We start from the raw sequence: 15,077 nt of genomic DNA, 5'->3' as shown, positions 1-15,077 counted from the left end.
AGAGGGTATAATAAGTTGTATTTCTTTAAAGGTCCCATATAATCCACTGTCCAGAGTTTTATTTTGTGTCTTTCTGTCCATTCAAAGCTGTGTGTGTGGTGTCATGAACCAAAAACACTCTCAATCCATTTCTCCACGTTCATTTTCCAGCATCTCTCTGAGCCTTACCAAGAACAGGCCGTTTCTGTCTCCGTGTCTTTAAGGCTCATTAATATTAACGACCCCTCCGTTCCGATCGGCTAACCGTTTCGAGAGCGAAACGTGAGACGCCGCGGCCCGGCGGCTACAGGTAGGGAAAACTCTCCGGTAATAAACGATGACGACCGCTCGACCGCTTTGAAAAAAACACTTTGTTAGTCTATTATTTCTTACAGAAATGATAATGAGCGAACCTTTGTGACGCCACAAAGTTACGGAAGTCCAAACGGCTCGTTTAGAGGCTCGCTTTTCTAATATGGATTGTGTGGATTTAGTTTTGATACTTTCACCATGTTTAGATACACATCCAACTCCTTTATCATCACAGAGGAGAGGGAGTCCTGCTTTACACCATATGGGACCTTTAAAATATTAATCAGTGAACATCAGGCAATGATTTTTTTCCTCAAAATCGATATATAGCATTTTTTCCACGAAAACCAAAATTTTTCCCTTGCTAGCCCTTCTTTTCTTTTACAAGTACTAGATGTATTAAAGGGAAAAACAGCACGGCCTGGCACAGAAAAATCTATCGCTGTTATCAGATGAAAACCAAGTAACTCCAGTTTTTGGTGATTTTCATGTTTTTACTTGAATGGGATGATCCTGTGGTCCTCTATGGCACAGTTCCCAAACTTTTTCACGGACCCCAAATAGATCCACATAAGGCTGCAGAGCCATGCTTGATCAAATTTTGTCCCATTTCCCAAGATTTTAGTAGTTACATGTAATTTAGTTTAAAACTACATAACTGTACTGAGGGATAACAGCAAGGAAAGTGAAATCGACAATCACAATGATCATTTTTATAAATTTGGGCTAATCTCCAATGAATGAAATAAACCTATTTGATGTGGTTTCTCCCTCAGCACCCCTCCAGCACCCCTGGGTGTCCGTGGACTCCGCTTTGTGCTGAGAAAACACTTTGACCTTTGTGCTTATAAAGCCTTTCAAAACCCATTGTATAATTTCAAAACTGCCCAGTCATCCATCTTTAAAAAATAATGTTCTTAATTCCTGAAAATATTATATTCTGGAGGTGTGAGGTTTTGATCCAGCAGCAGCAGTAAGGTCCACAATGTGCTGGAAAAGCATAGAAATGACTCTCTGGATGTTTGCCATGCTTTTTTTTTTTGTCAGAAGTCAAAAGCTGAGCATCAGTTCAGAGCTGCTCTGTTTTCTACTCATCACATAACGCATCATTCTCTCTTTTGACGATGAAGTCTCGCCGCAGCGCTGACGAACCAGATGCTATTTTTTTCTTAGTTTCTGTCGGTTTCGAAGCTTTCCTGAGAAGCAATGTGGGCGTTCTGCTCAGCGTTTTTTTTATCGATTCGGTACAGAACAGGGTCCGGGTGCGACTGACAGCTCCGCTCAGGTTAAAGGACACTCGCCCACCAAGCTGCAGCCTCCAGCAGGCTGCGTTACACTGAAAAATGACTGGCTGTCCTTTCCTTACAGCTGGTGTAGGAGGTGTGTGTGTGTGTGTGTGTGTGTGTGTGTGTGTGTGTGCAGATTGAATGACCGGTGTGCATCCAACCGTGGTGAGAGGATAATGGGAAAGCAAAGAGCATCATTACCTCTCTCTATGCTGCTTTGCCCCTCTCCCCCCCCCCCACCACCGACTCCCAGGAAAAGACGGACTGGACTCTGTTAGAGCGACGGTTCGGATCTGGACTCTCAACTGTATCATGAATTATAAACCAAACAACATATTTTACTTCAGGCACAGTCTCTAGTTTTATTGACTAAGCTGTAAGCAGCAGTTTAAAGCAAGTCACTGACAGCATGCATAGCAACCAGCCTGTTAGCTTTACACAGAATCTCCATCTGAAGTCATTTAGTCTTTTATCGAGTCCTAAAATTTGAATTTTCTTAAAATAAGTGAAAAAATCTGCCAGTGTTCGTTAGATAATTTCTCTTGTTTCCAATGCAAATCAACTTGTTTGAAGAATTTAGTAGAATCAAGAGTCATTTCCTTGACAGCAGTGCAGTGATCTGCCTTATTCTGACTGGTTTCAACAGACTGACACTCTGTTCTAGAAAACTCCTGAAACAAGTGAAGCTGCATTGGAGACAAGTGGAGTTATCTCTCCTCACTGCAGAATGTTTCTCTTGGGTTAACAACAAGAAGATCTGAAGGCTGAATATGAGACTAGATGACTCGTTAAGATGGATGTGTTTTTTTGCAGTGTAGAAAATGATTGAGTTCTATTTAATCTCACAAGGCATCTACAGCTGGAAAATGATGGCTTTTCAATTTTTCCTTTTCAGTTGCATGAAGTTATGACGCAGAGGTTTTATTTTTTTAACCGTCAGCGGGGGTCAGCACTTCTTTTTTGTTGCCTTCAAACCTTTGGTATGGGGAAGCCGCAGCGGCAGTTTTTAAAGGATTTACAGTGTTTCCTGCTTTGCCTTTGCATTTTTTTTTTTTTTTTTACGGCGCCTCTCTCGCTCACCAAACCCATTTCCAGCTTATCTCTTCGCCCACGGCGGCTTCCGAGACGTTCGGCTGCAAATTCTGAATCCACACGCTGTCTTTTCCAACGCTTGGTAATTACCTTCCCTGCTTGTTCATGCTGTAGAGAGGGGAACCCGATGAGAGTGGGAGATAAGGCTGTCAAAGTCATTACCCCCCCCCCCCCCCATCCTCCTCCTCCTCCTCCTCTCCCTGCACCCCCCTCCTCCTCAACACCCTTCCCACAAAAGGCAGAAAGCCAGAAAAGCCTCGGCTGAAAACTCCACATTTCACAACACAACGTGAGGCGGTTTGAGGATCAGACGTAGTCCTGCAGGCTGTAGCCGGCCTTGATGTCTTTCGGAGGGAGTTTGGAGGGGGAGTAGTACTGCTGCTGCTCCTGATCCTGCGGAGGTTTGTCCTGCGGAGGTTTCTCCCGCTCCACGTCGTCCGTCTGCAGCTGGACCGTTTTGCTCTGGCAGTTTTTCGGCCGCTCGCGCTCCGCCTCCTCCTGGAGCGTCTGCTGCCGCCGCCGCCGCTCCTGCTCCAGCCGCTCGCGGTGAAGCCGGTCTCGGTGCAGCTTCTCCTGCCGCAGCTGCTGCTGCGCGAGTTTGTCCGGGTCGGTGGAGGAGGTGTAGTCCGGTTGCCCCGTTCTCTTCCCGGGACACGACAGACAAAAGATGACCCCCCCGGCCAGGAGGAAGCCGGCGGAGATGAAGGTGACGTACACGGCCCCTCCGGGCTCGTACTTGCTGCTCTCCGGCACGTTGGCGTCCAGGAAGCTGGTGATGACTTCGTTGGTGAACCAGGACGCCGGGACCAGGCAGAGGACGCTGGCCAGGATGAAGCAGCCCCCCGCGGCGATGGCGGTGTGTCCCTTCGCCCGGTGACTGCCCCCCCACCGGGTGCATTTGAGCCCCAGGGAGGCGAGGCAAAGGCCCAGGGACGCCATCATGCAGGACAGCACCATGGTGGTGCGCGCCGTCTGCAGATACGCGGGCAGCGACAGCACCGAGTACTTGAGCGTGCAGCTGAAGACGCCGGTGCTGTACCAGGTGCAGTCCATCCACAGCCCCTGCATCTGGGACATGGCGGTCATGATGTTGGAGCCCACGTCGGCGCTCACTTTCCAGTTGGGTAGCAGCGTGGCCACGGTGGCGCCCAGGACGCCCAGCAGCGCCAGGGCGAACGCCAGGATCTGAACGGCGGAGGACAGCATCGTCGAGTCCCCTGCGGTCGGCGCGGCGTTCCCTCGCCTCCCCCCGCTTCCAGGCAGCCTCACCTCGCCGTGGCCCCGGATCGCGCCGGCTCCCCCCCCTATCTCGCCGGCGCGGGTCCTGACAGCAGATAATTCCTCAGCGCAGGCTCCAGTGGGCTGCAATAAAAAGCGAAATGAGAATTGAACTGAGCGAGGGAGCGTGACGAACACACAGCTGAGGCGCGGGGACCGGTGATACGGACCGGGAACGGGAATGCGCTCCTCTCTCTCTCTTTTTTTCATCTTTTTTTAGAGGGCAGGCATGTGTGAGTGCAAGCTCACTGATTGCCTGCATTAGTTACTCTGCAGTCCAGTTGATGTGGTGATCATTGACACTCAATTATGTTCATTTAAAGCTGCAGCGTCCCTCCGCTCAAGCTTCTTTACTCTCTCAAAGCAGCTTTTCCACTTTAACTACCATGCAAGAAATGCTACTACAGGACGAAAACTATTAGTCACGTGGCATTTAAGTTCTTTTGATTTGGTTAACCTTTACCTAATTACATACTCTTTAATCTTATGTGCAATGAGAGCACAAATTCAGCATTTTAAAGTAAATTGAGCATGAAAAGTCTCACCTGTGCAGCGTCTCAGGCAGCGAGCCGCGGTGCAGCGGTCTACTGAAGTGATTCCTGAGGACAGAGAGAGAGAGAGAAGCAGTCTGAACCAAAACACCGGGTGTGTGGGTTAACAGCCTCTAACTACCCCTCTTCCTACTGTCTCCTTGGCAACTGTACATACAATTTCATCCCTTTCAATGTCCTGGAAGAGATGCACCAGGAGTCCCCGTTTTTGCCTGTGAGCTCCCACTGAACAGACTGAAGCGTCGGGCCGATGTGCAACAAATCAGCCCGATGTTGTGCGTACGTATTGTTGGAGAAACGGGTTTGGTGCTAACATGAAGGTCACCGGCTCAGTCACAAGAGCCGCAGAGCAGCGTTCTTCTTATCAAATGAGTGGATGGCGAGGTGCGATGTTAACGCCATAGAAATTACACTCTTCATCGCCTTTAACTGCATGGAAGCAGCTTCTTTACCTGGAAATGTTTGTTTTCAATCATTTGGGTTTTTTTTGATGACGCACCATTTAGGTTTTGGTTGTCGTCTCTCGCTGCGTCAGATTTAATCAGAGAATACGACACAAACCAAGTGATGAAGAGGAATCGAAGAGTTTTGCTACAAAATTAGATAATCACTGTTTGAAAATGTGGCGTATGAAACCAAAACTCACAATTGACTACTATTGATGATATTAACCGTTTAGAGTCATAATTTTAGATGACAGACAGGATCATTTGTGTTTTTTAAATAAAGCACAAAGAACACCAGGTAATAATTTGTTCCTAAAATGGATACGTAGCGTTTTGTAATGAAACCGTTGAATTGTTCTTTGTTCAGTAGCGGTGTGAAGGAAGGTGTCGCCCTTCGCGTGTGTGTGTGTGTGTGTGTGTGTGTGTGTGTGTGTGTGTGTGAAGAACGACCCACTGCAACACTCTGATAAGCGTCGAACCCGCCCACCGCCCGGTCTGTGCAGACTGAACGCAGCGGCGCACCGGCAGCCGGCCCTATCATTACCGTAATCCTCCGTCTGTTTGACTGGAGCTTATCATCTCCGGACCTGCACACACACCAGCAATTACCACCAACCTTAAAACACAAAACAACCATTTTCTCCTGCTCTTCCCAGGCTTTTATCAGGCTCTTCCCAGCTGCCTCCCCCCCCCCCTCCCCTTCACACCCCCCTTTCTGTGGGAAAAGACAACATTAAAGGTGCTGCGGGTGTCATTTTAACCATCAACACATCACTGTCAGATGAATAGCGTTACCTTGGTATAATTACCGTAAACAAATGAGTCCATGTTGGAGACGATTGTTCTCCTCTCACTCCAGTAGTGTTGCTAGTTCTAGTGTCTCTCCACATTAAGACTACATTTCCCATCAGCCCCGTTGCTTCCTGCCCCCCTTCCCCCCTCCCTGAAGAGGATCAACATGTTGGAAGTGATTTCTCCATCTTCCTTTCCCTCCTTCCACCATCTGCTGCCAGAAACTCTTTCAGCTTTATCTTCGTTTGCTCTGGAGGAACAGAAGAAGAACCTCTTCCTGTTTTGTGCCGTAAAGCGATCCAGTAATAAGAAAAATAAAAGGTATTTATGTGTGTTCTGGTGACTCGACACGCTGAGTCACGTCATGTACTCATATGCATATCGGGGGTTAAAATCCGACTCGTGACCTTTGCTGCTGTCATCCCGTTTTTCCAAATCATTCCTGTCTGTTTCCTCTCTGCACTAATGAACCAGAAGTATCAGAACAATTATTTCAAAAGAAAATCGACAGCGCCATTTTTCAGCCTGTTAACTCGTTTTATATTTACATTTTAGGCATCGCGACTCACAATTCAGAGCGATTTACAGTGAAGTCAACAGCAGAATAAGCTTCAATACCAAGATCAACAAAAAATTACAAGCAACTCAGAATAAAGAGGGCGAAGTGTTGGAAAAGAAATAGAATAAATAGAATAAATACTTCTGCTTTTAGTTATTGTGAGTTAGTCGATCCGCTCCCAACACTGGTCTGATTTAAAAATTTAAAAAAAAAAAAAAAAGTTTTTTTTTAAATTTAATTAATTAATACTAACTATTACCTTGCTTCGTTTTGACAGTGATTGACTGACTTAATTTGATTGATGTTCTTGTATTCTCTTGAGACTTAAAGGTTTACATACTAAGGAGAGAGGTATAAAGGATTTTTTTTAAAAGCTCTTCTAAAAATGTATTTTTATAGAAAAGCCCTTTTTTTTTATAACAGCTCTATTATTAATGCCCTGGTTCTTTATTATTCTAGATTTTTGTCTTTATACTTTCTTGTTTTTGGTCTGTTTGGTTTTTAGCCTGCTTTTACTCGCTTTTACTAGTGGAAGAATAGTAAAAACAAAACAAATCATTATTGTAGTGAAAAATGTGGGGTCCATTTTCCACAATCAACCCGTTTTCCTGGAAAAGGCAGGAATGAGCAAATTAAACCAAATGGGTTGTTTTTGCTCATTTGATGTAAATTAGAAGAAGTGAAGAAATAAAGATACAATATTTTGTCTGGACAGCATCGCGATATAAAATTTTGCATATCGCCCAAGCATAATATAAATAGAGTTTATTATTATTAATGTTATTATTATTGTAAAGAGATTAAGCAGAGAGTGAGCAGACAGGGGAGATCATTCAGTGAGGAGAGATCAACATGAACTCCCACATGGACCGACTTGTCAGGGCCGTCCTGCCAGTTAAAAGCCGGTCCGGGACTTGTCAGGTCCGGGACTCGTCAGGTCCGAGACTCGTCAGGTCCGGGACTCATCAGGTCCCGGACTCATCAGGTCCGAGACTCATCAGGTCCGAGACTCATCAGGTCCGGGACCCAGACAGACTCCAGGTTTCCCTTCATCCTCCTCACAGCAGCAGTGTTTGGGCTAAAGGGCAGCGCAGCTCTCATACTGTGTAATGAATTATGAATTCAGGAGCTCAATGTTCTCCCACAGAAATAATTTCTTATTTATTTCTTATTTTATTTATTTATTTTTTTGCCTGCTGGCTGCAGAGACTCAAGGATTTAAAAATTCACTGGAAACTTTCACTGTTTTACCGGATTTTTGAAATATATACAGGAACCTCGAAACAGGTAGAGGAACTTTTTTTAATCGTTATACTCTTATTGTGCATTATTTGTATTTATTATGATATATATTTTCTTTTTGCTGTATTACTACGTGACCCTGGTAGAGAAAGGTTTTTTGTTTTTTTTACCTTTTTATCGTTACACCCTTCTTGTACTTTGTCTTTTTTATCACTCCATTATTTTTTGTTTTGTGACTCACTTCATCATTATTGTCAAAAACCAAAAAACCCATTAATGTCATATATTCAATCATTTTATTTACGCCGTTTTCCCCTGATAAGAGTTAATTTTCTCAGGAAAACAAAATGTTATCTCGAGATAATGACATAAATAACTTGATATACTGAGAAAATAAAGAAAGTAGAAAGTAAATAAAATGTATGAGTACTTACCGGCCACAACTGTTTTTCCAGTATTTCCCTGCTTGGTGGTTCTGTGCTGTAACTTCCCAGCCTGACCGCACTGCACTGTAAACAGATCAATCATTCAGCGTGATTGATCTGATCAGGATGTGGATCAGCCGGCTGTCCGCATGAACAGAGCAGCTGCGGGGAAATTTATTCAGAAAGCTTCCAGCAAACAGCTTCAAGACAAACTGCTTCTCACAACAAAGGATGGAAGTACAGATACAAAAACACAAGACTGGACAAGCAGTGTGTGTGTGTGTGTGTGTGTGTGTAGATTAAATGAATTACACTGAATGAGCGAACTGTCTTCAGTGCAGTCTGGTTTTTGAAATAAATTTGACATTATAGGATTCCACCAATATGGGTTTATGAAGATAATTTTTTCCTCAAACAACTTAATAAGCCGACCGTAAACACGTTTTCCATCTCAGGAAAGTAGTTCCGTAGCACAGAAAATAGTCCCCGGCGTAATGAAGAATTTGTTCCCATTTGAATTTGATTTGGTAATAACTACAACAGTCTGACTTTTCATGGTAACAGTTAGCGATTTTTAAAATGTAAACTATGTCTTTGTGAGCTGTATTTAAAGGTTTTTAGCTTCCAATTGGAGCCAATGACTTCTGGGTTGAAGGATAAAAACGGAACGTGGGAAGTCAGAAAGTAACGGGAGTAGAGCAAACGCATTGTTGATTTAGTTATTTTCATAGGATTTGTTGACGATAAGAAATATATATAAAAACACCAGCCGTATCCTTTAAGAAAATATTTTTGAGTGAGCACACTGTATGGTGAATTCATAATTCACCATACAGTGTGCCTACGATACGCTATAAGCTGCCCTACAGCCGGAGGACTGAGAGAGATGAAGTGACTCCACACACACACCAAACTGCTGCTGTGTTAGTGTGTGTGTGTGTGTCTGGTCTGGATGTGGTAACAGAGTCCTGGTGTGTGTCCCACATTCTGTAACGGTGTGTGTCGGAGGTGTATTAATATCGGGCCGGCCCGTGTCGAGGGAGCGGAGCTGATGTGACGGAGGCGGCAGGCTATTAGCGCCGGACTCAGGAGGTTTGAGCCGGACGCCTTCAGGCTCCGAACCTCCGAACGCAAACAGAGGACAGGATGTAGCAGCTGAAGGTCAAAACACACATTATGCCTTTTACTTATGACTTGGTCCCTTTTAGCTACAACTACAGCTTTGTGTTTGATTTTGTTTTTGGTTGGAATTGTGTTAAATGTTCTTCTTTCTTTTTATTGAGGAATATAGAGTAAAAAACATGACATTCCTGGTATCCAAGACTTTTTTTTTTAACCATTTTCACAACAATTTACAATTTTCACAGCAATTATCCCAAGCACAGAAGGAAAAAACAGAGAAATAAATGTTCTTCTTTCTAAGTAAAGGTGTTTAATTTGTTGAGGAAAGACCAGGCTCTTGTCTTGTTTACAGTCAGGAGGACAGTTTGAAATAGCATGAATGAAAAGATACACATTTTACTTTTGGATCTTATCTTTTTTTCTAAGTGAAAAAAATTGAACAGTAGTTTCCTGTGGCTGGTGCTGCAGATCCACATTCCTTTCCTTACAGTAAATCCTGCATGCTTCTACAGTAATATGTATTGTCCGTCTGTACAGTATGTATCGATATGCAACCCGGTCTCACGGCAGTTCGTGAAATAGTCACGAAATTTAATCTATTGATTCGTGTACATGGACACGATTTTTCCATTTTTTTTCGTGACACTCAGAACGACTTTCAAACTAATTATTTCAGTTGGAAGTATGTTTCGTGCCTGCAGCACGTTTTTTTTTCTGTCAGTCGGGACTCAGGAAGCAGTGTGACGTTGAAATAAAACGGTGGCGGATGGGCGTATCTTCGATGCCGACGACCGGGGTTCGATTCCCAGCGTGTTCGAAGTACATTTCAACCGTAAGCCACATTTACATTTTTAACAAACGTTTTTCTTATTTAACCATGATCAAACCATTTCTCTAACCTTAACCAAGTTGTTTTAGTTGCCTAACCATAACCGTAACACAAGTTGTTTTATTTGCCTAAACTTACGTTTTCAAATTCGTGGTGGAGGAACGTTTTTTAGGTCGTGTTCATTTCACGAAAAAAAGGTCGTTTTTAGGTCGTGTTCATTTCATGAAAAAAAAAGGAAAAATCGTGTCCATGTACACGAATCAATAGATTAAATTTTCGTGACTATTTCACGAACTGCCGTGAGGCCGGGTTGTGATGTGTCGTCTGTCTATAGACCGATGGATTGTTATTCCTCTTCACCAGCTAGTGAAGCCTCTGATTTCTCCCAGCAGGGTGAGAAATTACATTTGTGTGAATATTTTAGTTGTTTTATTCAAACAGAAGAAAGTTTGGTTTTATTCCAGAAGCCATAAGACTTGTGAACAGTAAATATTCTCACACAGCATCTAGACACTTTCCTCTGGACTGGACAGAACTGCACAGTATCTACTATATTGTGGGCTAGCCATCGTTTTTTTTTATTTTTTTGTATTGTTATTCTTGTTTTTTTCTTATCTTTATGTGTATGCACACCTGTATGTTGTGATCTGTTGTTAACTTGCTTGCCTTGAATTGCCCTTTGAGGGATGAATAAAGTGTTTTGATTGATTGATTGATTGATTGACTGATTGATCTGACGCTGTGACCCAAACCGAGATATAATGAATGCAGCAGGTTCAGTGTTTAGCTGTTATGGAGATCAAACCTGCGGTCTTTCAGTTACAGGACAGTCTAACTCAGGTTTCTTTGTGTTTTAGTCTTTGCGAGTCATCATCAACTGGAAAGTGCAGCAGAAAAGTTTAAAAAATAATAAGATTTCCTTGATGCTTTTGTTTTATGTAATTACCCCACCCATTTTTTTTGGGTGGGGTATCTTTATTTGAGATCAGCTAGGAATTTGTAGATTTTTTTTTTATTTAAAAGAATATATTTATTGCATTTTTCATATACAACACAGAACAAAACAGCTCAGACATGTCATGACAAATAAAATAAGTAGGTAAGAATAAGAAATAAAAATAAAAATAGTGGACATTATATCCATCCCCAACCCTCACCATCCCCTACAACAAAGAAAGGCAACATCAGATAAATAAATATATAAACTAATAGCAAGGTTACAGGAAAACTGAATGCTTTTGTTTTATGAAACTGACATGGACCCGACAGCCGAAGAATTTTTATTGAACCCCGCGATCGCTCGTGCGGTTTGAACACCGTCAGTCTGCTGTTCATTACCCGTTTGACTCGGTTTGCTCTTCTCTTTCTAAAAGGCTCGTTCACTGAGTTTAACCAAGCACAAACCTCCGGGTCTGTTTTTAAATAACGACGGCCATTTCAGACGGAGACTCCAAATAACAAACTACATCTTTAAAATGTTTGTAGAAATCAGACGTACGGTCGAGGAAATGCCGTGCGATCTGGATCAGCTGAAGTTCACAGTAAATGTGAGTCAGACCCAGAGAAACACAACCTGTCTGACTGAAGACATCATGTGGGTGGATCTCTGTGACTGCAACACACACACACACACACACACACACACACACACTTTTTGGGATGTTTTCGCTCCATATTTCTCTCTATATTCGTATTCGTTCGGATGTGAAATGACACAATGAGGAGGAGGCTAAAGTGCAGAAGTGCTGGCTTTAATTTGAGGGGATTTTCAGCCAAATCAGATTAAAAGTTAAAGAAATACAATTTATTTTGTAGATAATTCTCCTTATTTCACATCATCTCATTGCAGCTTCAAGTTCCTCATAGTAAAGAGAAACAGTCACGTACGAAAAGGGCTATATCTCTTTAACCGCTCATCCAATATGGCTGAAATTAGCTTCAAATTAAAGCGGACGATTTGCACTTTCACCCCTCAGTCGTCATTGTGCTGTTTCCCATCCTCAGTCATAACAGTCTGGAGCCAAATCAAACCATGTGGCAGCGTAAAACCCTTCAGTGGGTCTCCGCATGGGCGAGTTCTGCCTCCGGCTGCAGCCATCAGTCATGAGACTGACAGGAATATAAATGAGCTGCTTTACCTCCCTAACACACACACACACACACACACACACACACACACACACACACACACACACACACTCCCACAGTGTTTACACGTCCTGTGTTGGCTTGGTGTTCTGTACTTTTCCATTTCAGAACCAAATCAGCCGCAAAATCTTTGATGCCAAGTTTCCGAGGCTGATTTACACTTCAGTGCCGGCGCTTGTTTTTATTTTCAACTCGCAAAATGTCGTCCTGATACGTTTCCCCATGCCAGTGTTCCTATGCAAAGGGTCTTATGCAATATGAGAGATTAATTTTGTAAACCGCAAACATCTGTCAACATGTAAATCTGTCGAAGACCATAGTGACACTTTCTAGCATCATGAAGATAATCCATCCTCAATATTTTTCATTATTTGTACCTTTTTTTTACTCTGTGCACCAACCTGTTCTGTCAGGGTATCAAAGGGTCCTTAAAAAGTCTGTGAAAGTCTTAAAATAAATTATTTAAATGTAAGGCCTCTAAAAGTATTAAAATGTCTTAAATCCAGTTATGAGAGGTCTTAGTTTTCTGTTTCTTTGTGCTGCAAGTTCACTCTTTTTTTTTTTCATCACATCTGCTTTACTAAACATAATTGGACTTCATGTCACTTAACAATTTCTTGGTGTCCTTTTTCATATTCTACCTTTTTAAAGTTTGAGAAACAGGCTGCTTTTCCCAGGTTTCTTTCTTTATTTGGGTTTTTAAATTGGTCTTAAATTTAATTCCAGGTCGCATTAAAAACGTCTTGAAAAGTCTTAAAAGTCTTACCGCTTGTCTTTGCTGCTGCAGTGATCCAGTTTCCCCTCAGGGATCAATAAAGTTCATCATAATACATTTTCTAATCGGTTTGTAATTAAATCCTGTTTCCTAACGGGATTCAAGGCTGTTAACGGGTTAAAATGGAATAAATTAAATAAACCAGCTCACATCAGAATAAAGCGTTAGGTCCAGGATAACAGAAGCTTATCCTGCTGTACATATCAGTCAAATTAAAAATAAATATTAAAGTAGAAACCCAACCAGGCAGATGAAGAGTTTCATTACAAAATGAGATATTTACCATTCAGAAACAGTCACATCTACTCTAGTCCTGTCTAGTCTTGTTTATGTAAGACTCTGACAGATTTAAAATGATTGAGAGTTAAATAAAATTCTCATATTTATAAAGGATATACTGTCAGATTTCAGCGTTTTTGAAATGAATTCAATATTTTCATCAAGACAGAAACAGGAATAAATGAAGGAAACTCCAGACACTTACCAGCAGTGAGAGATCTGCACACTGTTTATCCAACTGCAACTCAGAGGAGTGTTTCTCACACACACACACACGCACACACACACACACACACACACACACACACAGGTGCATGCATGAGTATAGTTCAGAGCAGGTTGGGATTCCCACAAAGCGTTTCCCTGTCAGGTGAAGGGAGGGGGGTTTAGTGTGTGTGTGTGTGTGTGTGTGTGTGTGAGTGTGGTGTTATGTATTGAATGCAGGTAAAGCTCAACGCAGCACATTCCTCCAGCTCAACACTGTCAGCGTGTTGAACTCCCGTTAGAAACCAACACTGAGGCTCAAATCAGTAAAGCTGTAAATAAGTAAAGTAGATTATAAAACCATTAGAAGCAAGCTTTTCTAGTAATAAAAGTATGTTAGTATGTTAATGTCTAATATAATTCATGTCTAGTTCAACCTCATGTCTAACCAGCATCTGCAGTTTGTAGTTTTAATTCTACAAATATTTAGTTAACCCTCAGTGGGCGGAGCCAAAGAAGCCACAGTTTTTCAGTCTAATGCCACATTCATGTCATATGGGAGTTTCTGTAATTACTCGCTTCTGAATGGGAAAAATGTCAACCTCCGAGTACGAAATATGGGAACTTTCTGAAGGCTCCGATGTCTCTGACCTGACGGTAAAAAACACAGAGTCCACCTATTGGATTGTAAAGGTAACAGCACTATAGAGAGTGTAGAGTTGACTGTGTGATTAAATTAGCCAGCCTCCGAGTTCAGTCTCTGTCTAATTCGTTAATAAATGCTCCAAGATATTACGTGTCAGTGCAGCAACACACACGGTTGTTAAGCTACAATACAACTTATAATATGAGTTTAAACTTAAAATGAGCGTTTTCGTTTCCTTTGCTCCTCCAAGTCGTTCAGACGAAGGCAGCAGACGGTTAACAGTAAAGAGACGGAGCGCACAGCCGCCATCTTGAGTTTTACGATGAAAGTAACGCTGAACGCTTCCCAGTCGGAGCGCTGGGAAGTCTTCCTCCCATCTGACGTGAACGTGGCTCAGTAACATTAAACTGAAGCTCAGTGAGAAAGACAACAGGTAAGAGAGGAGGAAGCTAATATTATGAAGCCTAGCGCTCTGCTGCTAACTGAAAAATACAATTATCATACTAAGTTATCTAGGTTAGCTAGTTAGCTAGCTGACCTTCAAGTTCAGAATAGATACTAGCCTATAGCTATCTAAGTAAGCTAGTTAGCTAGCTGCTGACCTTCAACATCATGAATGAATGAAAAAAGAAGTCATTACCATTTATAATTTTTTATGTATATTTTGACCAGAATTCCTTCTTTGCAATTCAAGTTTGCCAGTTAGCTAAAAAACTAAAATATAATAATAAATAAATAAAAATTGTAATTTTTTTAATTTGAGTGCAAAATTTGACAACTTACAGATGGGGTGAATTATTCCAAACACTGACCAATCAGACGACAGGACAGAGAATCTTCTTCGTCCGTCTCTTCCAGGTAGAAAAACATCTCATCCTGTTTCTCATCCTGCAGTCCGGACCGCAGGCTGTAAGCTAACAGTCACAGGTTCAATTCCCACAACATCCAACATGTCACTGTGTCACTGTGACTGAACCTGGATCAGATCAGAGTCACATTTTACGATATATGTATGTGTATTTACAATAAAATGAATATAAAATATATTTATATTTACAATGTAAAGTGTCTGTGTTGAACCTGTTGCTGTCATGATGGATGATTGACAGGAG

General features: G+C 42.2%; 1 protein-coding gene across 1 annotated transcript; it reads right to left on the bottom strand.

Moving 5' to 3' along the window:
* Positions 1-2,975: 2,975 nt before the first annotated feature.
* On the bottom strand, positions 2,976-3,875 carry cldn20 (claudin 20). Its single transcript, XM_071914773.2, has one exon. The coding sequence runs from the start codon at positions 3,873-3,875 to the stop codon at positions 2,976-2,978; it is 900 nt and encodes a 299-aa protein (XP_071770874.2).
* Between the last annotated feature and the right edge of the window lie 11,202 nt (positions 3,876-15,077).

The sequence above is a fragment of the Centroberyx gerrardi genome, chromosome 18, assembly GCF_048128805.1.
Source record: "Centroberyx gerrardi isolate f3 chromosome 18, fCenGer3.hap1.cur.20231027, whole genome shotgun sequence".
Taxonomy (NCBI): Eukaryota; Metazoa; Chordata; class Actinopteri; order Beryciformes; family Berycidae; genus Centroberyx; species Centroberyx gerrardi.
The sequence above is the reverse complement of the archived record's forward strand: the minus strand, read 5'-3'. Positions and strand labels throughout refer to the sequence as shown.